Source organism: Callithrix jacchus, chromosome 11 (assembly GCF_049354715.1).
Source record: "Callithrix jacchus isolate 240 chromosome 11, calJac240_pri, whole genome shotgun sequence".
Taxonomy (NCBI): Eukaryota; Metazoa; Chordata; class Mammalia; order Primates; family Cebidae; genus Callithrix; species Callithrix jacchus.
The window spans coordinates 89,564,043-89,589,032 of NC_133512.1; the positions used below are offsets into that span (position 1 = coordinate 89,564,043).

General features: G+C 43.0%; 1 protein-coding gene across 7 annotated transcripts in view; it reads left to right on the plus strand.

Annotated features, from left to right (window-relative positions):
• Positions 1 to 23,513, plus strand: part of ESYT2 (extended synaptotagmin 2) — a 104,499-nt gene extending 80,986 nt beyond the window's left edge. For 2 of the 7 annotated variants that reach the window (XM_078343294.1, XM_035254239.2), the window contains 10 exons: positions 1,016 to 1,078; positions 4,711 to 4,785; positions 5,956 to 6,042; positions 10,598 to 10,747; positions 12,454 to 12,827; positions 15,221 to 15,319; positions 17,129 to 17,260; positions 18,670 to 18,775; positions 20,222 to 20,271; positions 20,441 to 23,513. In XM_078343294.1, coding sequence (XP_078199420.1) covers positions 1,016 to 1,078; positions 4,711 to 4,785; positions 5,956 to 6,042; positions 10,598 to 10,747; positions 12,454 to 12,827; positions 15,221 to 15,319; positions 17,129 to 17,260; positions 18,670 to 18,775; positions 20,222 to 20,271; positions 20,441 to 20,486 — 1,182 coding nt within the window. In that variant the 3' untranslated portion in view covers positions 20,487 to 23,513. The remainder of the gene's footprint in view (positions 1 to 1,015; positions 1,079 to 4,710; positions 4,786 to 5,955; positions 6,043 to 10,597; positions 10,748 to 12,453; positions 12,828 to 15,220; positions 15,320 to 17,128; positions 17,261 to 18,669; positions 18,776 to 20,221; positions 20,272 to 20,440) is intronic. The other 5 variants (XM_078343298.1, XM_009002750.5, XM_078343295.1 and 2 more) reach the window with 3 other exon arrangements.
• Positions 23,514 to 24,990: the final 1,477 nt, after the last annotated feature.

The window sequence follows — 24,990 nt, forward strand, 5'->3', positions numbered from 1 at the left end:
GCGGTGGTTCACACCTATAATCCCAGCACTTTAGGAGGCCAAGGAGGGTGGATCATGAGGTCAAGAGATCGAGACCATCCCGGTCAACAAGGTGAAACCCCGTCTCTACTAAAAATACAAAAATTAGCTGGGCATGGTGGTGCACGCCTGTAGTCCCAGCTACTCGGGAGGCTAAGGCAGGAGAATTGCTTGAACCCAGAAGGCGGAGGTTGCGGTGAGCCAAGATTGCACCATTGCACTCCAGCCTGGGTAACGAGCGAAACTCGTTAAAAAGAAAACCCAAAAAACAAAAAAAAACAGCTCAGCTTGTCACAAGTTTGAAGTTAATTACAACTAAAATGATAAATTATTTAATCTCGAATACTAGTCCTAGAAGGAGCTTGCAAAACAACTCAGTCTTGCCCTTTTGAGGGCAAGAAACGAATGAATTGGAAAAAAAATCAATAAAAGTAAACATAAAACCCATAATCATAAGACTGTATTTAGAGCCTGAGAAGCTTCTGCAAGGATCCAGCCAGCCTGACTCCTATCCCTGAAAAGGACTCTGGGTGTTGGGTGGGAAGGTGCGTCTCAGCGGTTTTTCTAGGACCTGACCTTGAGAGTGACTTGGACGGCTGTGGGCCATTGATTGTACTTCAGATAAAACCTTTAATAATGATGGGTATTTTAGGGGTTTATTCAGTCAAAGAGTAGTAAATAGAACCCTTTCCTAAAGTCTCACTCTTATATTTTTAAAACCACAAAGGATCAGGAGGGTGGGGGTAGTAAAAGATTTTTAGTCATAGAGGAAAAGGAGGTGTCTTGGTATTTATCGATTAAAGGTTCATTCTAAGAGAAAGTCTTGTGCATAAAGAATCTTGTAGGTGGCTTTTTGGTTGTTTGTGTAATTCTTGGTGGTTTTGTTTAAAGATTTTTCTTTGTTTATTCCCATAAATTGTCATGTCTTTAACCTTACATAAACTTCATTGCATGTTTTATTAACCCTTGGCATATTCATTTTCTTCTGACTTGAAAGAGTAACCCATTAGAATTTAACCCCGATGTCTTGAAGAAGACTGCAGTTCAGAGAGCTTTAAAGGTAAACTAATAGTTTTCCCTTCAGGTTACAAAGTTAATTAAAACATATTGAAAGAGATGATACTTTGTCTCATAAGTTTATTGGCAAATTACCTCCTATATTAATATAGTAATTAATTGTCTAGTAGAAGAGATCCTATATTTGTTATCAAATAATGAGTAGTTAGAACAATTTAAGCCCACTTTGAAGGTAAATTTAATAAAGTACTAATATGATAAATTATTTTCCTGTTGGCCTTAGCTAACTCTCTCTAAGGTGATTTAAATATGTCTATTTTAATTGGGTTTGAATTTGGGAAAATTTTGATATAGAAGTTCTATTTAAAATCTTAACTGATATTTAGATCATGACTTAATGGTATGCCTTGTGAACTGTGAATATACATTTAAATATCACCTCTTCCAATATATTGAGTTAGGGTCATCTCTGAGTCAACAACTTCATGGCTTTTGGTGCTGTGGGTTGGGTGATAGATCTCTTGAGAGGCTTTAAAGTTCATTAAATGAGGTCTATTGAAAACTAAGCTCCACTCCCTAAAATATGACATTTGCATGTGTTCTCTGGTAAATTGTTAAAAGTTTTCATATGAGTTAATGTTTTATTATTTTTTTCTCTAATTTCTTTGAACATTTTAGGCTTAAATTTGGGGGTGGGGGAGGTGGGGAATTTTTAATGTAATTATTTAAAGGAAGTTTTATCCCAAAGAAGTAGGAATCATTTTAAACCAGTTTCATCTGGCAAAATGAGTTAGACTTCAGAAGTGCAGGAGACTGGCAGAGTCTGCTTTTTAGTGGGTGTTTGCGAACCCTCACTTCATCCTGTGCCAGGGAAATAAGATCTGGGTTACTAGGGCTTCCTCCTGTGGAGTACCAGTTAGCACAGTAGTGGAAATAACTGTGCCCTCCAGAACACTGAAAGGAATTACCTCACCACTCTTTGCTACCTGAAGGTTATTGACCAAGAGAACATAACATTAAGGCCGAAGGGCCTGAAATCAGACTGGATTTGAATTGCAGCCCAACTACTCACCAAGCAATGTGACCTCCAACAAGATACTTAATCCACTCTGTTGTGTTATTTATGGAATGGAAGGAGTATCTTCTTCATGGAATTATTGAACACATTAAATAAAGACTGTAATTGTCATATTATTACATTAGCTCATTTGTAAATATGCATGAGGCTCAAATAGAGGCAATAGTTAGGTCTCAGTAATCAAGTGATAAATAGAGCTGAGGTTTAAGTTCAAGACAGTCTGACATGTACTTATATTTTCATTATACTTTGTGCATTTGAGTTGTACTGATGTATTTTGAATATTGCATCATGGTAGAAAACTTAATAATTTAACCTTATTTTATAGAATTGAAAACATTCATTTTAAGATGTACCATTATTTTATGAACCACTAAGAAAAATTTTTTAAATGTCATTAAGTTTTGACAGTGTTTATTTTATACATAGAGAATTTTAGACTTCGGATAAACGGAGTTTTATCATGTCACTGACAGGTATACGTAAACAGAAAATATAGGCAAAATAAATCAGTTAGGGCAGTGACAACTCTCACTACTGCCAGCCTCCCCCAAAAACGTATACATTATCATCAATTTAAGTTTCATTCTGTTTTTAGGGATGTTAGAAAGTTGGGAAAAAAAGTATATATTTTTAAATTGACGGCCAGACACGGTGGGTCACACCTGTAGTCCCAGCGCTTTGAGAGGCTGAGACAGGCAGATCATTTGAGGTCAGGAGTTCCAGACCAGCCTGGCCAACATGGTGAAACCCCATCTCTACTGAAAATTAGCTGGCATGGTGGTGGGTGCCTGTAATCCCAGCTACTTGGGAGGCCAAGGCAGGAGAATCACTTGAACCCGGGAGTGATCTTGCAGTGAGCCAAGATAACACCACTGCACTCTGGCCTGGACAACAAGAGTGAAGAAACTGTCTCAAAAAAAAAAAAAAATTTGATAAGATGCAGTCAGTCTAAATGAGTGGCTACTTTTTCAGAGATGAAGTGTTTATATTAGTTAAGAAGCAAGCTCAGCTTCTGTATCTGTAATAATAGAACTGATTTACCAGTAGCAGTAGTTGATCTCCCTCTAAATTCAGGGAGTTTTGGCCTGGGGCTCTGCCATGAGCTACCTGTGGCTCTAGCCCAAGGGGGACACAGCCTCCTATGAGGCCAGAACTTAATTACTTGGCTGGGCCTGACTCCAAGGGAGGTTTGCAAACAAACCCTTTATTTACAGAGGACTTGTGCACAGCTAAAACGTGGGAATTCTAATATTAAAGGAAAAGGGAGAAAATTAACTTAGGAGGAAATTAGTATTCTCTTCCACAGTAATCTGTAACCTTGGAAACTTTTTCAACAGTATTTATTTTATTTTGCAGAATTCATTCACATCAGAAAGATGGACCAGAAAATAAATTATCCCAATAGGTTTGAGCTAGTAATTTTTTTTTCCAATAATGATAGGATTTTGACACCTATTTCTGTCATTGCTGTAGTGTTGAGGCTTCACTCTAAAATTATTTAACTCAAAAATGTTTTTGTGACCTTTTAATTAATTCCACTAACACAGATATTTAACTGCATTTTTCTTGTGGGGCTAAGTTATAAATAAACCTCATGTCACACGTATGTGCTGTTTTACTCTTCTCCTATCAACTCTCTGTGCTAATGTATACTTCTTACCATTTTTCCTTTTCCTGAATTTTCCTTCATATTTATATCTGCTTAATTTTTTGTGATTCTAAACTGATGTTTATTCTTCCAGTCAAAATTATTTAGCAGCTGGTAAGCAAGATTTGATATCTGAAAGCTTAAAAATGCTCGAACAAAAGACACTAAGACCATAAAACTATATCTGACACTCTACTATTTTTATTCCAACCAGAGAAATAATCTGAATTTTAAATTCTTTTACATTCGTCCTTTCTTGTGGTTTTTTATTTCCATTAATTGTACTTTATTCATTTTTATTATCTTCATAAGTAAAAGAACTTTCAAAAACTGTGATTAACATTAAGAATTTTTAGAGGCCGGGTGCGGTGGCTCACGCCTATAATCCCAGCACTTTGGGAGGCCGAGGCGGGTGGATCACAAGGTCAAGAGATCGAGACCATCCTGGTCAACAAGGTGAAACCCCGTCTCTACTAAAAAAAATACAAAAATTAGCCGGGCATGGTGGTGTGCGCCTGTGGTCCCAGCTACTCGGGAGGCTGAGGCAGGAGAATTGCTTGAACCCAGGAGGCCTGGAGGTTGCGGTGAGCCGAGATTGTGCCATTGCACTCCAGTCTGGGTAACAACAGCGAAACTTCATCTCAAAAAAAAAAAAAAAAAAGCATTTTTAGAAAATTCAGTTTTCCAAAGTAGTTTACTTTAAAAATACAAGACCCTAACCTTTAAATTTTGTGTGCATATGAACGTTTTTCTTAATTTATTTCATGGCAGATGTAGTTATGGTTTGGGATGTGGGTAGCATATGTTTTCCCGTTACATTGTTCCCAGAAGTATCAGAGATAAAATAAAAATAGCTACTAATATAAGCCAATAATTTTGTTTTTGGTTAAGACCCACTTCAAAATGTGTCTGTTTATTTTGTCTGTTTTCTGTTTGTTTTGGGTAGTCGGGGAAGAAAATAAGCAGCAACCCAAATCCTCTTGTCCAGATGTCAGTTGGGCACAAGGCCCAGGAAAGCAAGGTAAGGTGCCGGCCGGCCTCCGCACTCAGCCTCAGTGCTTGTCATGTGGGCTCTGTCTGTGTTGCCATCTCACGTGGGGCTCCAGGTTGCAGAACACATTCAGTTGTGTGATAGCATGGGCATCGAGATAATGGCTTTTCAGATCTTTTCTTTTTTTCTTAAATCAGTCATTTGATAGATAACCAGCTACTTGATTTAGTAAGATATATACTGTTCATTTTAAAAAATAACTTAGCGGCTAGGTGTGGTGGCTCACACCTGTAATCCCAGCACCTTGGGAGACCGAGGTTGGTGGATCACTTGAGGTCAGGAATTCAAGACCAGTCCGGTCAATATGGTGAAACCCCATCTCTACTAAAAATACAAAAATTAACCAGGCATGGTGGCAGGCACCTGTAGTCCCAGCTACTTGGGAGGCCGAGGCAGGAGAATCACTTAAACTCAGAGGCAGAGATTGCAGTGAGCTGAGATTGCGCCACTGCACTCCAGCCTGGGCAACAGAGCGAGGCTCCGTCTCAAAAAACAAAACAAAAATAACATTACAAAATAATAGATGAATATGCAGTTGCTTGGTTTTATGAGTAGACACATGGGAACAAATCCTAAGTTTGTCTTGAGCATTCTATAAATATTTGAAAGATAACCAACAGTGCTTAAAATTCAACCAGTACAGTTAAAATCAAGACTTGAAAAGAGAGTATTGCGATTGCTGTCATATGTTCTACTTTCCTTACTGGAGAAAGAATGTTTTAGAAATTACCCAACGCTTTAGGCCGTCACTCACTTGGAAGTGTTACCAGTTGAAGAGACATTCCCGGGTGCAGCACCCTCCTCAGTTTGGAGGAACTGTCACATTGGTGCAAATGTAATTGCAGAACCGAGGCCAGGCCACACACTCAAAGCCGGTATCAGTGGACACACAGGTTGGGGCCTCGTAACACACTCCAAAGCCTTTAGACTGTCTCTTCATCTTTTGAACACTTGCACAATCAATAGTTAATAGTGCATACCAGCAAATACGTGTCTTGGAATTTAAAGTCATCCTGAGCTTCTAGTTTGTTGTTTTGTCTTCCTTTTGTTTATTTTTCATCCTAAGCTTCTAAACACATTAAATGAGTAGCCCTTTCCACAGAAAATATCACAGAGCTGATAACTGGATATTTCTTCCAGATTCGATACAAAACCAATGAACCTGTGTGGGAAGAAAACTTCACTTTCTTCATTCACAATCCCAAGCGCCAGGACCTTGACGTTGAGGTATTTTATTTGCATTTTTTTAAACGAATCTGTTGAGATTTAATTGACTGTTTAAAGTGTACAATTTGCCAAGTCGTGACCCCTGTATACACCTGGAAATCCATCACCACAATCAAGAGAATTAGTAGACTGTCCCCCAAGCTCCCTTGTTCTCTCTGTAACCCAGACCTCCTCCATCCCCAGGCAAACACAGACCTGCCCTGCGTCACTGTAGATTACTATTCATGTTCTCCAGAATTTTATATAAATAGACTTACACGGTATATACTCTTGTTGTCTGTATTCTCTCCTGATAATCATTTGGAGGTTTACCTCTGTTGTTGCAGATATCCACAGTTTGCCTTTTTTTATTGCTGAGTAGTATTTATGGAAATACCACAATTTGTTCATCCATTCACCTGTGAATAAGACATGGATAAAAGATTGGATTCTTTCCAGTTTAGACCTGTTACAGATAAATCTGCTCTGAATATCACATACAAGACTGTGTTTATATATGCCTTCATTCTCTTGTGTAAAATACCCAGGAGCAGAAAGCCAGGTTCATGTTTAGCTTCTTAATAAACTGCCAAATTGTTTTCCAAAGAGATCGTGCCACGTTACATTCCCTTCAAAGGGAATGTGAGTTGAGCTGGCTCCACGTCTTGCTAGTGCTGTGTTGTTGGTGGGTAGATAGGAGTATTTCCTGGAGATTGGTGGTTTCAGTATCATTACTAATGACGATGAGCATCTTTTTATGTTTGTTTGCAGTCTGTGTATCTTCTGTGGTGAAATGTCTATTCAGTTTTTTTGCCTGTCCTTGTTATTAGGTTATTTGTCTTCTTAATACTGAATTTGTAAGACTTTTTGTCTTTTTTTTCCTTTTTTTTAATTTTTAATTTTTATTCTTTTTGAGACAGAGTCTCTGTCACCCAGGCTGGAGTGCAGTGCTACAGTCTTGGTCACTGCAGCTCCACCACGCCTGGCTAATTTTTGTATTTTTAGTGGAAATGGGGTTTTGTCATGTTAGCCAGGCTGGTCTTGAACTCCTCTGCTCAAATGATCCGCCCACCTTGGCCTCCCAATTATAGGTGTGAGCCATCGTGCCCCGCCTCTTTGTTTTTGTGACAGGGTTTCACTCTGTTACCCAGGCTGGAGTGTGGTGGCATAATCACAAATCACTGAAGCCTCAACCTCCCAGGCTCAAGCAATCCACCCACCCTGGCCTCCAGAGTACCTGGGACTACAGGCAGGCACCACAATGCCTGGCTAATTTTTTTTATTTTTTGTAGAGGTGGAGTCTCACTGTGTTGCTCAGACTGTTCTCAAACTCCTGGGTCCAAGTGGCTCCTGTTTCAGCTTCCCAAAATGCTGGGATTATGGTTGTAAGCCACTGTGCCCAGCCTCTTTTTCATATATATGGCTGTGTAGCTGTTCAGCAGTTGTGCAGTTGTTTAATCTTTGTTAAAAAGATTATTCTTGGCTCTCATTTATTAGCTTAGCAACTTTCCAGAAGTTCAGTTGCCCATATGTGTGGGTATATTTCTGGAATTCCTTCTTTTCTGTTGTTCTATCTGCCTGTCTTTATGCCAGTATCAACACTGTCTTTATTATCAGTGCTTATAAATCAATCTTTATTTTTTTTTATTTTTTATTTTTTTTGAGGCAGGGTCTCACTTTGTCACCCAGGCTGGAGTGCAGTGGTGCAATCATGGCTCACTACAGCCTTGCCCTCTTGGGCTCAAGCAATTCTCACACCTCAGCATCCCAATGTAGTGCCAGTGGCTGTGTTTTGGGGTGTGTGTGTGTGTGTGTGTGTGTGTGAAGACGGGGTTTCACCACATTGCCCAGGCTGGTCTCGAACTCCTGAGCTCAAGCCACCCTCCCACCTTGGCCTCCCAAAGTGCTGGGATTGTAGGTGTAAGGCATCGTTCCTGGACTGTCTTCTCTCTTTTTCTTCCTGATAATTCTTTTTTTTTTTTTTTTTGAGACAGAGTTTTGCTCTTGTTACCCAGACTGGAGTACAATGGCACGATCTCAGCTCACCGCAACCTCCGCCTTCTGGGTTCAAGCAATTCTTCTGCCTCAGCCTCCCAAGTAGCTGGGACTACAGGTGCGCACCACCATGCCCAGCTAATTTTTGTATTTTTAGTAGAGACGGGGTTTCACCTTGTTGACCAGGATGGTCTCAATCTCTTGACCTCGTGATCCACCTGCCTCGGCCTCCCAAAGTGCTGGGATTATAGGCGTGAGCCACCGCGCCCGGCCTTCTTCCTGATAATTCTTATAAGATGTTTATTGATTTTATTTTCTCAAGGAACCAATTTTTTGTTTAATTATCATTATTGCTTTTCTTTTACTGTTTCATTGATTTCTACTAGGACCATTATTTCAATACCAATTACTTTCGGGTCTTATTTGTTTCTCTTTTCCTAGTTTCTTAAGAGGCCTGAGGCTTTTTTTTTTTAAATAATGTAAGCATTTGCTCCAATAAATTTCACTTTAAATTCTGCTTTAGCACATCTCACAAATTTTGACTTGTGGTTTTATTTTCTCTTCTTTTGATGTCCCTTTACATTACTACTATTTCCTTAATTTCCCTTTCAGCTTATTCCTTTGACCCATGCATAGGTTATTTATTTAAAGGTCTGGTATTTAGTTTCCATATGTTTGGGGACTTTTAAAAATCTTTCTATTATTGATTCCAATTTCACTCCATAGTAGTCAGAATGCATACTTTGTATGCTGTGAGCCCTTTTACGTTTGAGACAGGTTTTGCGGCCCAGAGGACTGCCTGTCCTGGGACACGCTCCACATGCAGCTGCAGGCTGTGTGCCTTTCTGGTGTTGGCGAGTGTCTCATGAATGCCAGCGGCTCGCGGTGGTTGGTGGCATTGCTCAGGTGGCATTGCTCAGGTCCTCTGGGGCCTTACTAGCTCTCCATCTACCTCTTACATCAGGTGTGATGAACATGATATTTACATCTCTGATGTACCTGAATTTATCTTTTTTCTTCAGTCTCTGTTTTTGCTTCTTGTATCTTGAACCTTTCTTGATAGATGTGTGTGAACAGCTGGGCTTATGAAAGTGCCACAGAGACCTGGTCGTGCTGGGCTTGCTTGCCCAGCCTTGTCTCGTTATTCTGAATTGGTGGTTTTATTAGGTTGGTGCAAAAGTAATTGTGGTTTTTGCCATTGAAGCTGCAGTTACTTTTGCACCAACCTGAGACATTTTACATTCTGTTTTATACAAAAGGATTTGTGTTTTGTCTAGCTGGTTTTTCCTTCATGAACTACACTCCTATATTCTCAAAATAATCTATGCTTACTGGAACTTGGATTTTAAAAATAACTTTTTAAGTTCTACAAACACTGTCATGGTTGATTATAGTTTAGTTTAAAAAGAAATAAACATCAAGCTTTTAGGTTTTCCTGTTAATTTCTCTGACCATTTTTGTACAGCCTGAGAAACCTTCCGAGTTCTTACTTTGATTATTTTATATTACAGCCATCTAACAGGAATAATGCTATTGCATAGATAATGCAGAAAGGTATTATTCAGGAGAAAGAGGCTGGGCGCAGTGGCTCATACCTGTAATCTCAGCACAATGGGAGGATCACTTGAGGCCAAGAGTTTGAGACCAACCTGGGAAACATAGTGAGATCCTGTCTCTACTTTTTAAAGCAAAGGAAAAATTGCCTTGAATTTAAAGCAAATGCTGCAGATTTTCTTTAATGTGGATTCTGAATAGGGAAAGCTTAAAAGATACTTGGAAGTGTATTATCTCCATAAATGTCATGAGTAGAAACTTTATACGCGTTATAAATGTGTTTCCACCAGTTTCCCAGGGGGTAAAGACAGGTAGACCATTGCCTGTTAACCCAGGGTTCTCCTAACTGATTGGTCTTTATTGTCGTTATTGTGTCATTTCTTTCTGTGCTTGTTGTAATCTATAATGAGGAAATAGCAGATATTGTGCTTGTTAACAGTGCTTTGTGTCCTTCTCAGGAAATTTTGTACCATGTTAGTCGTTATGGAAACACTACTTAAGAGTAGTTTGGGTTTTTAAAAATATCTTTCTTATAGACTAATACTGTCTGTGGACCTTTACGTTTGTTTTTTATTTTCTTTTTTACTTTATTTATTTATTTATTTTTAGCTTTTCTCTGTTCTTCAGGCATTTGAGTTCAGCTGTTTGTTTGTTTGTTCTGTTGGGTTGGTTGTTTTTGAGACAGAGTCTCGCTCTCTCGCCCAGGATGGAGTGCAGTGGTGCAATCTCGGCTCATTGCAACCTCCTCCTCTCCCAGGTTCAAGTGATTCTCAGGCCTCAGCTTCCCGAGTAGCTGGGACTACAAGCCCCTGCATATTTTTTTGTGTGTATTTTTAGTGGAGATGGGGTTTCGCCACTACGCTGGTCTCGAACCCCTGGCATCAGGTGCTCCGCCTGTCTTGGCCTCCACGCCTGGCCCCTTTCTATGTTTTCTGAGTTCCTGTCTCTGAGGACAAAGGGTCAGGAGCTTAGAAAACATAGAACGGTCCTGCAGATATTATCCTAGTTATGCCAATGTGTTTTGCAGGTCAGAGACGAGCAGCACCAGTGTTTGCTGGGGAACATGAAGATCCCCCTCAGCCAGCTGCTCACCAGTGAGGACATGACACTGAATCAGCGCTTCCAGCTCAGCAACTCGGGTCCAAACAGCACTATCAAGATGAAGATTGCCCTCTGGGTATTGTGTCATCCTGCAGTGAACACCATAGGGGTTGGGGAGGCAGATGCTGGCAGGGATGTCGTGGGCCCTGGGCATGAGGCAGGTGAAGAAAGCTCTGTGTCAGCTGCAGCTCTGGGCCATAGGACGGTGCCAGTGTAGGGAGGAGATGCTTTTGGGGCATCAGGGCACCTGGGAGAAGACACAGGCTGGACCCAGCCATATAACAGGCCACATTTCCAGGCTTCCTTAGCTGGCCTACGGCTACTCAAAGTGCTGTCCTGTGAGCCCAGCCAACCTTACCGTTACCCTTTGGCCCTAGAAGTGTTACTGTTGGTATCAACAAGGTTTTCTCCTAAGGCTGAATTTTTAAAGGTTGTCCAGGAGAGAGAATTTAGTAAAACTCCGCAAGACAGTAGAACTTAAAGGAAAAAAATATTTTTTGTCCAAAATAAACCATGATGCATTTGTAAATAGCTAAGGAAATGTTGAAAGTAAAACTGGCAAACAAATGGGGAAATACTAAAACTTATGAATCAAAGAAATGCAAATTAAAATGAAGTGCCAACTTTTTTAGAAAATTACAACAGATGTCTTCTATTGAGGGGGCAATGGGAACAGCCTCCTTGCTCCTGGCAGAGACTGGGGATGTCACACACCCCTCCACAGGGAGCTGCAATGTCCCTGAGCCACTCATCTGAGGGTTCCTTAGCTTCTCTTCTAGAAACCTGACTTTCGTTTTGGTGATACAAAGTTTGGGGAGACCAGGAACATAAAGATGTTCACCGCAGCATTATTTCCTAACAGCAGAAAAAACTTCAGGCATCACAGTCACCCCAAAGTGGAGCAATTTACAAAGTATAGACTCTGCTCAAGCCAACCTGGGACCAGCTCCTGCACTCACACAGCTGGGAGACCCCAGGCCCTGTGGGTACCTGTACAAGGTATACACTCTGCTCAAGCCAGCCTGGGACCAGCTCTGTGCTCACACAGCTGGGAGACCCCAGGCACTGTGGGTACCCCCTGCTCCTACACTCATGCCAGGTTGTTTGGGGTGATCTTGCTGGATAGCAGAGGTTCTGGACTTCCTTCCTTCCTCTGGAAGCTCCACGTGGAAACCACCTATGTAGAATATGGTGGATCTGGTCTTCTGTCTAGGAAACATGACTCTGGGCTTTTGCAATAAAAACATTGTCCCACAATTGTTTAGAAATATGTGCAAACGGAGGAGACTACAGAAATACACAGAAGTGCTGTTGGGGGGCTCCTTGACTGAGACGTGGCCTGGGGAGGCTGGAGGAGCTTCTGCTTGCGTTGTGTGGCCCCAGAGGGTCAGTTTCAGGGGACTGGCCTTCTCTTCCACACCAGACTTATCACTGCCGCCACCAGAGCCTGAAGACACAGGCATTGAAGTTGCCCCAGCTACTTGGCAGGCTGAGTGGGGAGGATCTCTTGAGGCCAGGAGCTTGGGGTATAATGCGCAACAATTGTGCCTGTGGACAGCCATGACACTCCAGCCTGCGAAGCTTAGCAAGACCCATCTCTAGGGGAAAAAATGGTGTTTGCGTCACAGAAGTGATATTTTGGTTACTTACACTTTCCTTTAAAAAAAAAAAGTTTTGAGCTAAGTGTTAAATGTTTGCAGGTAGAGACATCGCAAGCTGTTCCAGTGTTAGGATGTTACCAGTGTCACCAAGTTTAATTTTTATGTTCATCTTCACCTCTAGGTGCTCCATCTCGAAAAGCGAGAGAGGCCTCCAGACCACCAGCACTCAGCTCAAGTCAAACGGCCCTCTGTGTCCAAAGAGGGGAGGAAAACATCTGTCAGATCTCATATATCTGGGTCTCCAGGCCCTGGCAGCAGCAACACAGCTCCATCCACACCAGTCATTGGGGGCGGTGATAAGCCTGGTGTGGAAGAAAAGGCCCCACCCCCTGAGGCCGGCCCTCAGGGGCTGCAGGACCTGGGTAGAAGCTCCTCCAGCCTCCTGGGCTCCCCAGGCCACATCTCAGTCAAGGAGCCCACCCCCAGCATCGCCTCAGACATCTCACTGCCCATCGCCACCCAGGAGCTGCGGCAAAGGCTGAGGCAGCTGGAAAAGTAAGTGCCACCATGTTGTTTCTCACCATCAGCGCATTTAACACAGCAGAGCGCAAGGCCAGCTTGCTTTGGGGAGGGAGCTGGGAGACTCCAGGCCCTGTGGTATTTGCTGTTTATAATAAGGACACTGGTTTTAACCTTGCGTACTCAATTCACGTAATCTTACGGTAACTGGAAGAACTTGAGAGTCTGAAGGATTTGATCATTTAAAGATGAGAACATGATGGCGTAATAGGTTTCACAAATAGGAAAGAGAAAGACAAGAGGCAGTTTTGGAACACTGCTCTGTGCCTGGGCTCCTGCTAGGAAAGCAGACGCAGAGCTGGCCTGCAGGCCTTGCTGCAGCTGCCTGAGGAGCCCTGACCTCCCGTTGTGTGGGGACGGAGCCTGCTCTTCCGCCTAGTCAGATCCCATCGCCACTGCCCGGTCTCTTTCATTTGTCTTCGGATATGTCTGTGTGAGTTCCTGATTTAAGCCCCATGACTCATAGGTGTGTTAAGGGTTTCTTTAGATAAGGAGGAAAAAGTCATCTGTAGTTATCACAAGCTTCAGATGTTAACCTTTTCCTCTTGGTGGAAGAAACAAAATTGACCTTTGGAATAGTTCTCCCTGTGTGTTGTTATAAGAGGTATATTGTGTGATAAGAAAACAGTAAAAGAAAGAGAGGCAAGGGTGGAAGTATGTTTGCTTCTGAGTCATTAGAAAAAGCACATGAAGACTGGGGGGCTGGCACAGCCACCCTCCTCCGAGCCACACTCACTTTTTTCTTTCATGCTTTCTCATGTCCAGACTATTGTGGAATAAAGAAAACATTCTTTCTTGCTTGCTCCAAAAGGAAATCGAATTTTAGACAAGGAACCACTTTTTCTGAGGAGCTCAGTGACAACTGGTCTTGTTCCATGGCCCTACTCAGGAAGTAGAAATGATCTCAGGGGCCACGGAACAAGACCAGTTGTCATTTTGTGGATCTGTGTTCCCTCCTTGAGCAGAGAGAAATTGAAGGAAGCGTGCTGTGATCTCATCAGATGGAAAGGGAGCGCGTGGCTGGCATGAGGCTTTGAGGTGGGACACGCAGATTCGGGCAGGACAAGATAGAAACTTACCAAGGATCACAGAGCCGATGCTTGCAGTAAGGACACTGTGGTTTTAACCTCAGGCACTCCATTGGTGAATCATAAGATCTGCACATTGGAAAGGATACTATTTCTTAATAGGTTGCAGCCTGCAGACCAGCCAGCCTGACAGACTGGGAAGCAGGCACCTCGGAGGAGGAAGGATAGGGCAGGAGTTTGGTGCAGAGCACATGTCCTCAGCAGGTTCCAGGATGAGCTGTGACTGCCACAGAGCGCACAGCCTCTGTAGAACAGCCGGCAGCAGTCCGTGGCCAGGGTCTGTCATCAGGAGAAAGTTCTGAAATTAGCCTCTTGTCAGTCAGCTGTAGTTACTTCAGTGGAGCAGGGGTCAGTGAGTCGGCATCTGGAGCAGGACAAGGTATGGTTGCTTTAACACTGCTGCTCTGAAGGCAGGTGCTTGTTTAGCTGCTGGAGAAAGAGACGCCTTGTGCCAAGTAGAACCCAGCTTATTCTTTAAGTGAAGGGCGTGGAGCTTACCCCTGCCTGGGATGGCCCCAGGTCTTTGTTGTAGCCTGGTACCTGACTGCCACGAAGAGTGCGTTCCTTCAGTCTTCAGATCTCTGTTGTAGCATTAACGCCGGTCAGTTGTGTCTTAAACTGCAGGTGGTAGGGTGTGACCTCCTATCCTGTCGTGGTCAGGAACTCAACGTTTAAGGTTTCTCTGGGGTCCCCAGTGTCTACTCATTAGGGGTGGGGTGGGGGCTTAGGATTTCATTTTTAGTTCTGAGGGTCCTAACTTAAAAACTGTGAGTTGACTGGGTGTGGCGGCTCACGCCTGTAATCCCAGCCCTTTGGGAGGCCAAGGCAGGTGGATCACCTGAGGTCAGGAACTCAAGACCAGCCTGGCCAACATGGTGAATCCCTGTCTCTACTAAAAATACAAAAAATTAGCTGCGCATGGTGGCGGGCACCTGTGATCCCAGATACTCGGGAGGTTGAGGCAGGAGAATCACTTGAACCCGGGAGGTGTAGTTTGCAGTGAGCTGAGATTGCGCCATTGCACTCCAGCCTGGGCAACGAGCAAAACTGAAAAAACAAAAACAAAAACCCTGTCAGTTTTGAATAATGAATTTATATTGAGCCTTCAAGTGAAATATTCATACTGTTGACTCATACCCAGAAGTTTCAGATGTTTAAGTTCATGGATAATTTGACTTTTTTTTATCAGAATGAAGTTATCTTATTGTGTACATTGGACCAGTGAGTCACAGTGTTTTCCAGTTTCAGGCAAGCTGGTGACTTTCTGCTCTTTTCCCACAGTGGGACAACCCTGGGACAGTCTCCACTGGGGCAGATCCAGCTGACCATCCGGCACAGCTCGCAGAGAAACAAGCTGATTGTGGTTGTGCATGCCTGCAGGTGGGGGCCGGGTCACCAAGCACCCACTGCTGAGCTGCTGAGTGTAGACGCTGGATAGGATGATGCAGACATCTGCTCTAGGATCACCAAATAGCCATTTATGTTTCGTTTCAAAAGGACAAAGCAGTTAGACCCCTAGAGCCGCTGCTCATAAAGGGTGTCACTGCCTCATGCATCACATGACAATGTTTTGATCATCAACGTACAGCGGTCCCCTAATATTGTACCGTATTTTTACTGTACCTTTTCTTTGTTTAAATACATGAATGTGTTATGTCACAATTGTCTGCAGTATTCAGCACAGTAGCATATGATACAAATGGGTAGCTTAGAACAGGAGGAATATCTGTGTGTGTGTGTGTGTGTGTGTGTGTGTGTGTGTGTATTTTGGAGGCAGAGTTTCACTTTGTCCCCCAGGCTTGAGTTCAGTGGTATGATCTCAGCTCACTGCAACCTCCACTTCCTGGGTTCAGGTGATTCTCATGCCTCAGTCACCCCAGTAATTGGTATTACGAGTGTGTACCACCTCACCTAGCTAACTTGTATTTTTAGTAGACGCTGGGTTTTACCATGTTGGCCAGGCCTCCTGAGTAGCTGGGACTATAGGTGGAAGCCACCAGGCCTGGCTAATTTTTAATTTTTTTGTGGAGACGCTGGTCAGGCCTCCCAAAGCACTGGGATTATAGACATGAACCGCCATGCCTGGCCTAATCAGGAAAACTTTAACTTGTTCCTTATATTATTTTAATAAGTGTCAAGTCAGGTGACACTGTTGCTTTAGTTGCATTTGGTTAACGATGATACTGTGGGCTTAGGAGGTTTTTTCCTTTTATGCAATTTTCTCTGTCCCATTAGTGGTTTAAAATGTGATATAAAAAATTGGGAGCTTGGCCAGGTGCGGTGGCTCAAGCCTGTAATCCCAGCACTTTGGGAGGCCAAGGCGAGTAGATCATGAGGTCAAGAGATTGAGACCATCCTGGTCAACATGGTGAAACCCCCGTCTCTACTAAAAATACAGAAAAAATTAGCTGGGCACGGTGGTGCGCGCCTGTAATCCCAGCTACTCGGGAGGCTGAGGCAGGAGAATTGCCTGAACCCAGGAGGTGGAGGTTGCAGTGAGCCGAGATCGCGCCATTGCACTCCAGCCTGGGTAACAAGAGTGAAACTCCGTCTCAAAAAAAAAATTGGGAGCTTATAAATAGCTGTAGGAAGCATAAGAGAAATTAGTGCCGTTTGGAAAGATGCTGTAACTGTAGAGTCCAACAGATCACTCTTGAGAAGTTCATATGTTCCTGCCACTAAGATAATGGCCATGGGGGTTACTGTTTCAGAGGAGTCTGCGAAACGATCCCCACTAGACTTTGGGTTCAGTCGGCAAGTGAAGAGTGTGGGGGCCCGTGTAACTGGCCGCTTGACCATGTTTACTGCAAAGGAGGCAAGCAGCCCAGGCAGGTCTGTGGGTAACTCCTGGGAGCCTGGATTGCTTGGCTGTGAGAGAGAAAGCGGCAGACGCATTGTGAAAAGACAGCTGGTACTCTGTGTTACAAGCAGAGACCAAGGACTTAGAATGTCCTCCAAACTCTGGGCTCTAGAAATGGGAGCAGAAATCGCCACTGAAAGCCACTAAGAAGTTTGGGAGACGCCACCAGGCAGCTGTCAGGGGAGGCAAAAGTGTTTCATGCATTCTGTTCCTTATTGCTTCTCGGTTTTTGGATAATATGAAATCAGAGCTTGGTAAAGCACATCTGAATGTGCTGCTGATTCTCTTTCTGAATCCTAATACATAGTCTTCTCGGTTTGTGTTGTAAGAAACCTCATTGCCTTCTCTGAAGACGGCTCTGACCCCTACGTCCGCATGTATTTATTACCAGACAAGAGGCGATCAGGAAGGAGGAAAACACACGTGTCAAAGAAAACATTAAATCCAGTGTTTGATCAGAGGTACGATATTTTATCCAACTGAGGATAGACTGCCTGGTGGAAATGACAGATCAGAAGGCCCATGACTGTAGCTAATATTCAGCTATTGAGAAGTTCAGTCAGAAACCAAATTTTAGCAAACATACTTCTTAAAACAAATAAGCATTTTGAACTTCATGTAGAAGCTCTAAATGTAATGAATTTAAGTTATGAACCCTGTGGACAGGGAGAATAATGATTAAATAAAGATCAAGTTATTGATGGCCCTGAAGAACTCATTTTTGGGGGTAACAACTATGTTATCAATTAAAACTGAGAATTTAAGGATACATGTATTTTTAATTGTATTTTAAAATAACAGTAAGCCCCAAACATCTTAAAATATGACATGCTGGAAAAATAGCTATATTTCCAAAAACAAAAAACATAATAATGAAAAGAGTGATATTGTTCTGCATTGTTGCTAATCACTTTAGTGGTCTGGCTTAAGAGAGGCTGGAGTCTGCTTCTGTGGTCAGGCTGATTTGGTGACCTCTTAAGAGGGTCTCAGAGACCCCACAAGGGTCGTTGGCTCCGACTTAAAGAGTCACCAGTCTGTACCAATTTGATATCTTGCTTAATTGTCCCTGGTGCTTCAAAACCCACCTGTGTTTTGGGAAATGATAATACAGTTGGATGGTGTTGCTATTTGTTAATTCAGTTTTCATTTCATCTTTAAACATCCTCCTCATTCATTGTACTTTCATAGCAGTAGCTTTACCATACATCAGAAACTGGCAGGCATGCATCAACCCCTGATGGGGGTGTGCAAAGTGCTCCTACCCAGCCAAAGCATTTAAACATCTGGAGACTCCACATGCCCATCTGGGTTTCCAGCACTGTGGCCCGGGGCAGGCACCCCCAGTCCCAGCAGACGCCCTACAGACGATTTAGTGCAGCGTCTGGCTGAGCATCAGGAGTGCTTCGGAGGCCTTCTCCCTCCTGCGAAGCTGCAAGCACGAACTTTTTTTATTGGAGATAGTGGAGAAAGGGCCTGAAGGCTAAATCAGAGTGACTGGAAAGCCCATGTGAGTGGGCTGTTCTGAAATTGCCATTGTGTCAACACTGTCCCATATTTTAACCCCCAGGAAGAGTCAGACATGTTCAGAGATGCTCCTCACCCACTCATGAGTGAGCCAGGGACAGTGGGACCCAGACATCTGTGGGATGCCAGAGCCTTCGCTTATGTGCAGGAAATGAAGAAAAAATGTTGGTTTTTGAGTCTTCCTGAAATGCCAGATTAAAACATTTAGTAGAAGAACTCAGTTTTATAACAGAAAACAAACATGACATTTGGAATGGTTTCATGAGCAGAAATGACATTTTTAGTTATAAGAAAATAGAGCAGAATGATGGATAAAATTAAGTTAGGCTCTTGTTTCCTGTTTCAGCTTCGATTTCAGTGTTTCGTTACCGGAGGTGCAAAGGAGAACTCTCGACGTCGCCGTGAAGAATAGTGGCGGCTTCCTGTCCAAAGACAAAGGACTCCTTGGCAAAGTAAGTGCCACAACGAATCCTCCATCAGTTCCTGCGCTTTGTAAAAATGGAACGTTTACCTGCAGTGTGTGTTCAGACCATGTCTGTGTAAGCGGAAAGGGTGAACTTACCAGGTCAGTGCTTGCTTATAAATTGTGGGCTATAAAGACAGTCAACTAAAACATCTGTGCTTTCTGAAGATGTTTTAAGTTATTTTAATTTTTTTTACCTATTCAGATTATTGATTCATTAATTGTACTAATACCATGAACTTCTAGTAGAAGAAAAGATGTTTTCTTTTTAAGTATTCAAAGTTTTGTTCAAGTATCACATTGAAGGGAAATACACAGGAAAATTGTCTCTTAAAATTCTGTCTCCTCAACTGGTGGCACTGCTCTTTTTCTGAAGTTCATTGGCTTTATTGATCTGCATTTCTTCCAGTCTTTGTTCATATTCACATTTAACTTTGGCACGTGGGTATAGGTTATATAAGAGTGAATGTAGGGTTCAGCTAGGGAGGAGATTTGAGTCATAGGTGTCTTTTGTGAGCTGTGCTGCCATGGAGGGCATGTGGGCCAACACTCCTGTGAGTCTTCTCCACTGATACGTCATCATAGCTGAATTTTAAGACTGCTGGTTACATGAAGGATTTCTTAGATGTAGTCACCCATATAGATTACAGGTGCTCACAGGGGTAGAAAAGACTGAAAAAATAAGATCCCAGGCCAGGCATGGTGGCTCACGCCTGTAATCCCAGTACTTTGGGAGGCCAAGATGGGTGGATCATGAGGTCAGGAGTTTGACAAAAATTAGCCAGGCTTGGTGGCATGCACTTGTAGTCCCAAGCTACTTAGGAGAATGAGGCAGGAGAATTGCTTGAACCCAGCAGGTGGGAGTTGCAGTGAGCCAAGATCGTGCCACTGCACTGCAGCCTGGGCAACAGAGTGAGACTCTGTCTCAAAAATAATAATAATAGGAACCTTCAAAAAAGGAAAGTCCATATTCTAGATGAAGACAGACAATTAGAGAGATGAGAAGAGGTGGTAAAAAATCTAAAAGACATTGCTGTAGCCTCTCTCTCTCTCTCTCTCTCTCTCTCTCTCTCTCTCTCTCTCTCTCTGCCCCCCCTTCCCTCCCTCCTTTTCCTTTCTTTCTTTGGAGACAGGGTCTGTGGAAGTACAGTGGCACAATCATGGCTCACTGCAGCTTCAAATACCTGGGCTTAAGCAACCCTGTCTCAGCCTCCAGAGTTGCTGGGACCATGGCGCATGCCAGCATGCCCAGATAATTTATTTTTTTTTAATTTTTAGTAGAGACAAGGTTTCACTATCTTGCCCGGTCCAGTCTCAAACTCCTGTGTTTAAGTGATCCTCCTGTCTTCGCCTCCCAAAGTGCTGGGATTATAGGCTTGAGCCAGTGTCCCCAGCCCAGGCTACTTTAACAGACTACTATTTTAAAAACCCACAGGTATTGGTTGCTCTGGCATCTGAAGAACTTGCCAAAGGCTGGACCCAGTGGTGAGTGTCCCTGCTGCAGACAGAGAACTCCAGCCTGTAGCTAAAAACGCCTTCCGGGGCCCGGTGGGTAGTGTCCCCCACAGATAGGGGAGGAACCAACACGCATCTGACAGACTTTTCACACTTGGCCCTGCATGTGTCACCACCTTCCCATCACTGTCTTTCTCAGGTATGACCTCACGGAAGACGGGACGAGGCCTCAGGCAATGACATAGCTGCACCAGGCGGGAGAGAGGTGCCCTCTTCAGCGTAGCGCCTCCACCTCTACCCAGAACACACCCTCTCACAGACATACCAATGTTATTTTTATAATTTCATGTATTTAGTTATACATACCTTAATAGTTTTATAAAATTGTTGACATTTTAGGCAAATTTGGCCAATATTATCATTAAATTTTATATGTTGGATTTCCTCTAGGATTTCACCAGTTCCTACAATGTGCAATAGGATGATGTTAGCTCTTGTGTCTGTGGACTCTGCCCAGCTGTGTCAGTAGGAGGCGGATGTGTCTGTGCTTTATTATGGCCTTGTTTATATATCACTCAGTATACTATGCCATGTAAATAGACTCTATTTTTTATAATCTTTACATGCTGGTTTAAATGCAGAAGAAAATAGATCAAGGAAATATATATTTTCTTCTAAAACTTAATAAATTCTTGTGACAAATAATCATTTTCCTCTTTGCAGCAAAAAGTTCTCAGTGACCTATTTTGTGGCATTTCTTTTTAAAAAGAAAAGCTGAAAGATGAAATGTTAGTATGTTTCTGCCCATTATGAATGATGAAATAAAGTATTCAAAATATTAACATTTTCATAAATATAAGGATGTATTATTGAGAAGTAAGTTGAAGGGCTTATAAGGAAAAATATTTTATAACTGAGTAATATAAGATATTCAGAGAATTGTCATGGTTCATAAATTATATTGTACTAATCTGAAATTTCTTACATAAAAATGAAATGTCTTGTTTATTTTAATTGCTGTTATAACTTACTTATGAAACAGTATACAGACACCTTGTTCTTTTCCTAAAATATAAGAACAGACTTTCAATGTTAGCAATTAAGCTACTGCCACATAGTCATGAGCTTTGTTAATTTTTAGTGTCTTCCCAGCCTATAAAAAAAAGAAAGTGCACGTTGTCCTTTTAAAGGTTGTGAGGTAGATTGGGATGCGTAGCTAGGAAATTGCATTAGAAATCGAAAGCTCTATCTCTCATTATTGTCAGGAACACCTAGTGTGACGTCACACATAGGATATGGGAAATGTGAGCCAATGTGCACCGGCCACCGCCAGGGTTCGGGGCACCACAGCTGCGAGCACAGCCCTTGCTGCTCTCGACAGCCACTTCCTAGCTGCCTCACTTTATGCCACGACTAACCTTAATGTTGGGATGCTGTTATGCAATGTTTATTCTGTTGAGACTATTAAAAGCATGTTTATGTACCTAAGAGTCCCCCAGACCTCCTGTAAGGCGAGGCTCTATTGCAGTGTCACAGGCTGTGGTGTCTGTAAGGAAAGAATGCACATATGTTAGACGATTAAATGTATATTATAAGGTCTGTGCTGAAATGGTTTCTGTAGCCATGAGAACATCTTAAAACTATGTATAAATGTACTGAGGAAAATACAGCTTTGTAATTGAAATCAGAGCTCTTAGCTTGTTTCATGGAACTATACAACTTGTGGGTAACTCACATGACCGAACAAACCAAAGTGCCTGTGGCAGAGGCTGGTGGTCTCCGCCCACCTCTCCCTTCCAGCAGGTTGTGATTTTGTATCCCTGTATAACTTACACTTTGAACCGTGGGTTTACTTATAGTGGAGTCTGTAGCTTCATAGCACATTTCATGTCATCCTAAGACTATAGTCTGTCTTCTACATGATGGCATTTCACTCTAAAGCCTCTTTATACACCACTTACAATGTTGGTATATAGGCTTATTCGGGAAGCATATGAATACATTTAAAGACACATATGAACCTGTATGCACACAGAACGTTTAACTCTGATATTTATGGAAGATAGGTAATAATGTTAAATCTAGCTGCTTTTCCATGCTATTAGAGTTTTGAAGGTTTTTTAAAATTAGACATGCCAAAAGCCTTCTGTCATAATCTATAAAGAAGTGCTCATCGAAATTATGGCAGCCAGTAATTTTTACCAACATCCCCTGTGTGTCATCTGCTCCATGTGTATTTTGCTTGATGGAATGCTTTAAGCACTGAGGCAGAGTGGACACAACTGAAGGTACAAGCCCAGAGGAAGCAGTGGGGTAGCACCGGGCCTGCCCCTGGCAGGGGAGTCAGGAGAGCCGCCTCAGGGGCTTGTCTGGAGGTGCTTGCCTCCAGTAGCCGTCTCCATTCTCCTTAAAAGGAAGGAAGAAAAGAGGGTCATTCTGTGGAACCAAAGTACCTCCCAGGCTCTTCCCACTCCAGGATCCCAGTGACGTCAGACACTCAAGTTGTTCTCAAAATGTTAATTTTCAATTTTAATCAGTTTACCTAAGAAAAGGGAATTTTATCTTTTCTACCTTGAGCCAAGCCAGCGAAGGGAAAATTAATTAACTTAGTAAATTTGAAGTGCAGCTGTCTTAGCTCGTACATGTGGGTTCTTATCCTGTGCCTTAAAGTAGGAAGGTGTTTCCAAGTTCAGATTAAAATAGAAGCAGCCAGTTGGGTGCAGTGGCTTATGCCTAGCACTTTGAGAGGCCAAGGCAGGCGGATCACCTAAGGTCAGGAGTTTGAGACCACCCTGGCTAACATGGTGAAATCATGTCTCTACTAAAAATACAAAAATTAACTGGGCATGGTGGTGAACACCTGTAATCCCAGCTACTACTTGGGAGGTGAGGGGGGAGAATTGCTTGAACCCAGGAGCAGATGGCGCCATTGCACTTCAGCCTGGGCGACAGAGCAAGACACAATCTCAGTAAATAAATATATAAATAAATAAAATAGAAGCAGCAGCTTTGTAGCTGTGTTTATCCTGCACAGTAAGAATTCCTTTTCGTCAGCCTTCCTTTTTCAGGCACCTAAGCCAAATGCAGGCCTGTGTGTAGCTGTGTGTTTATTCTGTGGTTGCCACATTTATTCCACCTCCAGCTGGACCCCCCACTGCAAATAGAGAGCAACAGTGGGGGTGGGGGTTAAAACTTAGAGACTGTCCTTTCTGTTCAACTAATTTCACATGACAGTGCATGTATTTATTCAATAAAACTTTTATGTTGGCTCACTTGTGATTCGTTTTTTGTCTTTTGAAGGGAAATGTTCAGTGTGCAGTCAGATCATTTGAAAGGAGACGTCGTGTACTGTTTTCATTTGCTCTCTGCCCATGCACTGTCAGACAGCTGACGTTCTTCCGTGTTTCCCATCTCGGTCTGACTGTCCTCTGCCTAGCACGCTACACTCTGCATGTTGAAAATGGCTCTTCTAAAGGATCATCATGAGTAGAAAAAATAGACTTTAAATGTGTTTTTTAACCAGGGCACTGAGAAGTGCAGCGGGGGCTGCTAAGATGTCTGAACGTTTGAACACACTGAGGTGATACTGGAGAATCCCTTATGGTTCCGTTCATTACTGGTGGTTGGGATTGATTCAATGAGCCCTTGTTTTCCTTGTAGCGACTCAGCATTTAACACTCTGCACTTCCTTTCTCCTTTATAGAGCTGTTGGCCCCACACGGTCGTGGGTGTTCCTTATGCTGTGCTGAGGTACAGGATCCAAGAAGTAGAGAACTGGAGAAGAGCAGCTGAACTTGTGGGGGCCACGCCACCTATGAGTGGAGACAGGCGAGGCCCCGGATGTGCAGAAACATCTGTATTTATTAGGTACAAGCAGGGGGCAGGGTCATGCGTGAGGTCGTCATCTATAGGCTTAGTAATAGGGCATACATAATCACGAGTCACAAGTGAGAGGGCCACCCCATCATGTCACCTAGGCAGAGAGGTGGGCCGTGCGCAGTAGAGGGCCGTGCCATGTGCAGTATTAGAGGGTCGTGTACAGAAAAGGGGTCCACCCTCATTAGGTCACCAAGGCAAGGAGGTGGGCTGTGTGCAACAGGTGTGCGCAACATTTCTTATCTGGGGGCTGGAGACTTCAAAGGTTTTCTAACAGAAAGATACTGTAAGCCAATGCAGTGAGAGCTGACAGACCTGTGCTCTTCTCAAGATATTTATGGGAGGATGATTTGAGCTAGCACAGAAGCGAGAAAAGACAGGGTATACAGCCGCTGTAACTGGTCACACCAGAGGGGTTCTTCTCCCTCGGTTACTTCCAGGATCTCAGGCCTGAGGCCTGCTTTCCACAGGAACTGGATGCAAGCTACTACAACTTCTCTTTCAGGAGGGGAGGCTCTTGCTCCAAGCCTGCCATACAGCATATTCCCTTTCAGGCAGGGACGCCACCGCCTGGGTCTTTGGTTCTCATCCTGGTCTGGCTGTTTTCCCATGTGCTGCTTCTGTTCTGTGACTGCTCTAGGCGTTCCTCCTACTGCAAACTACTATATGGTTCTATGGAAGGATTCTATAAATCAGCACTAAATGTGTTGGTACAACTCTGACTACATCCGTTATATGATTATATAGAAAGATTATATGGGACTAAGTATGATTATATATACAAGCTAGATATAAGTAAGCAGTTATACTTCAGGCACTAAGTGTGCCTGCAGTCTGCACAGTTCTTCCTTGGTGCCCATGCGGGTGTTACCC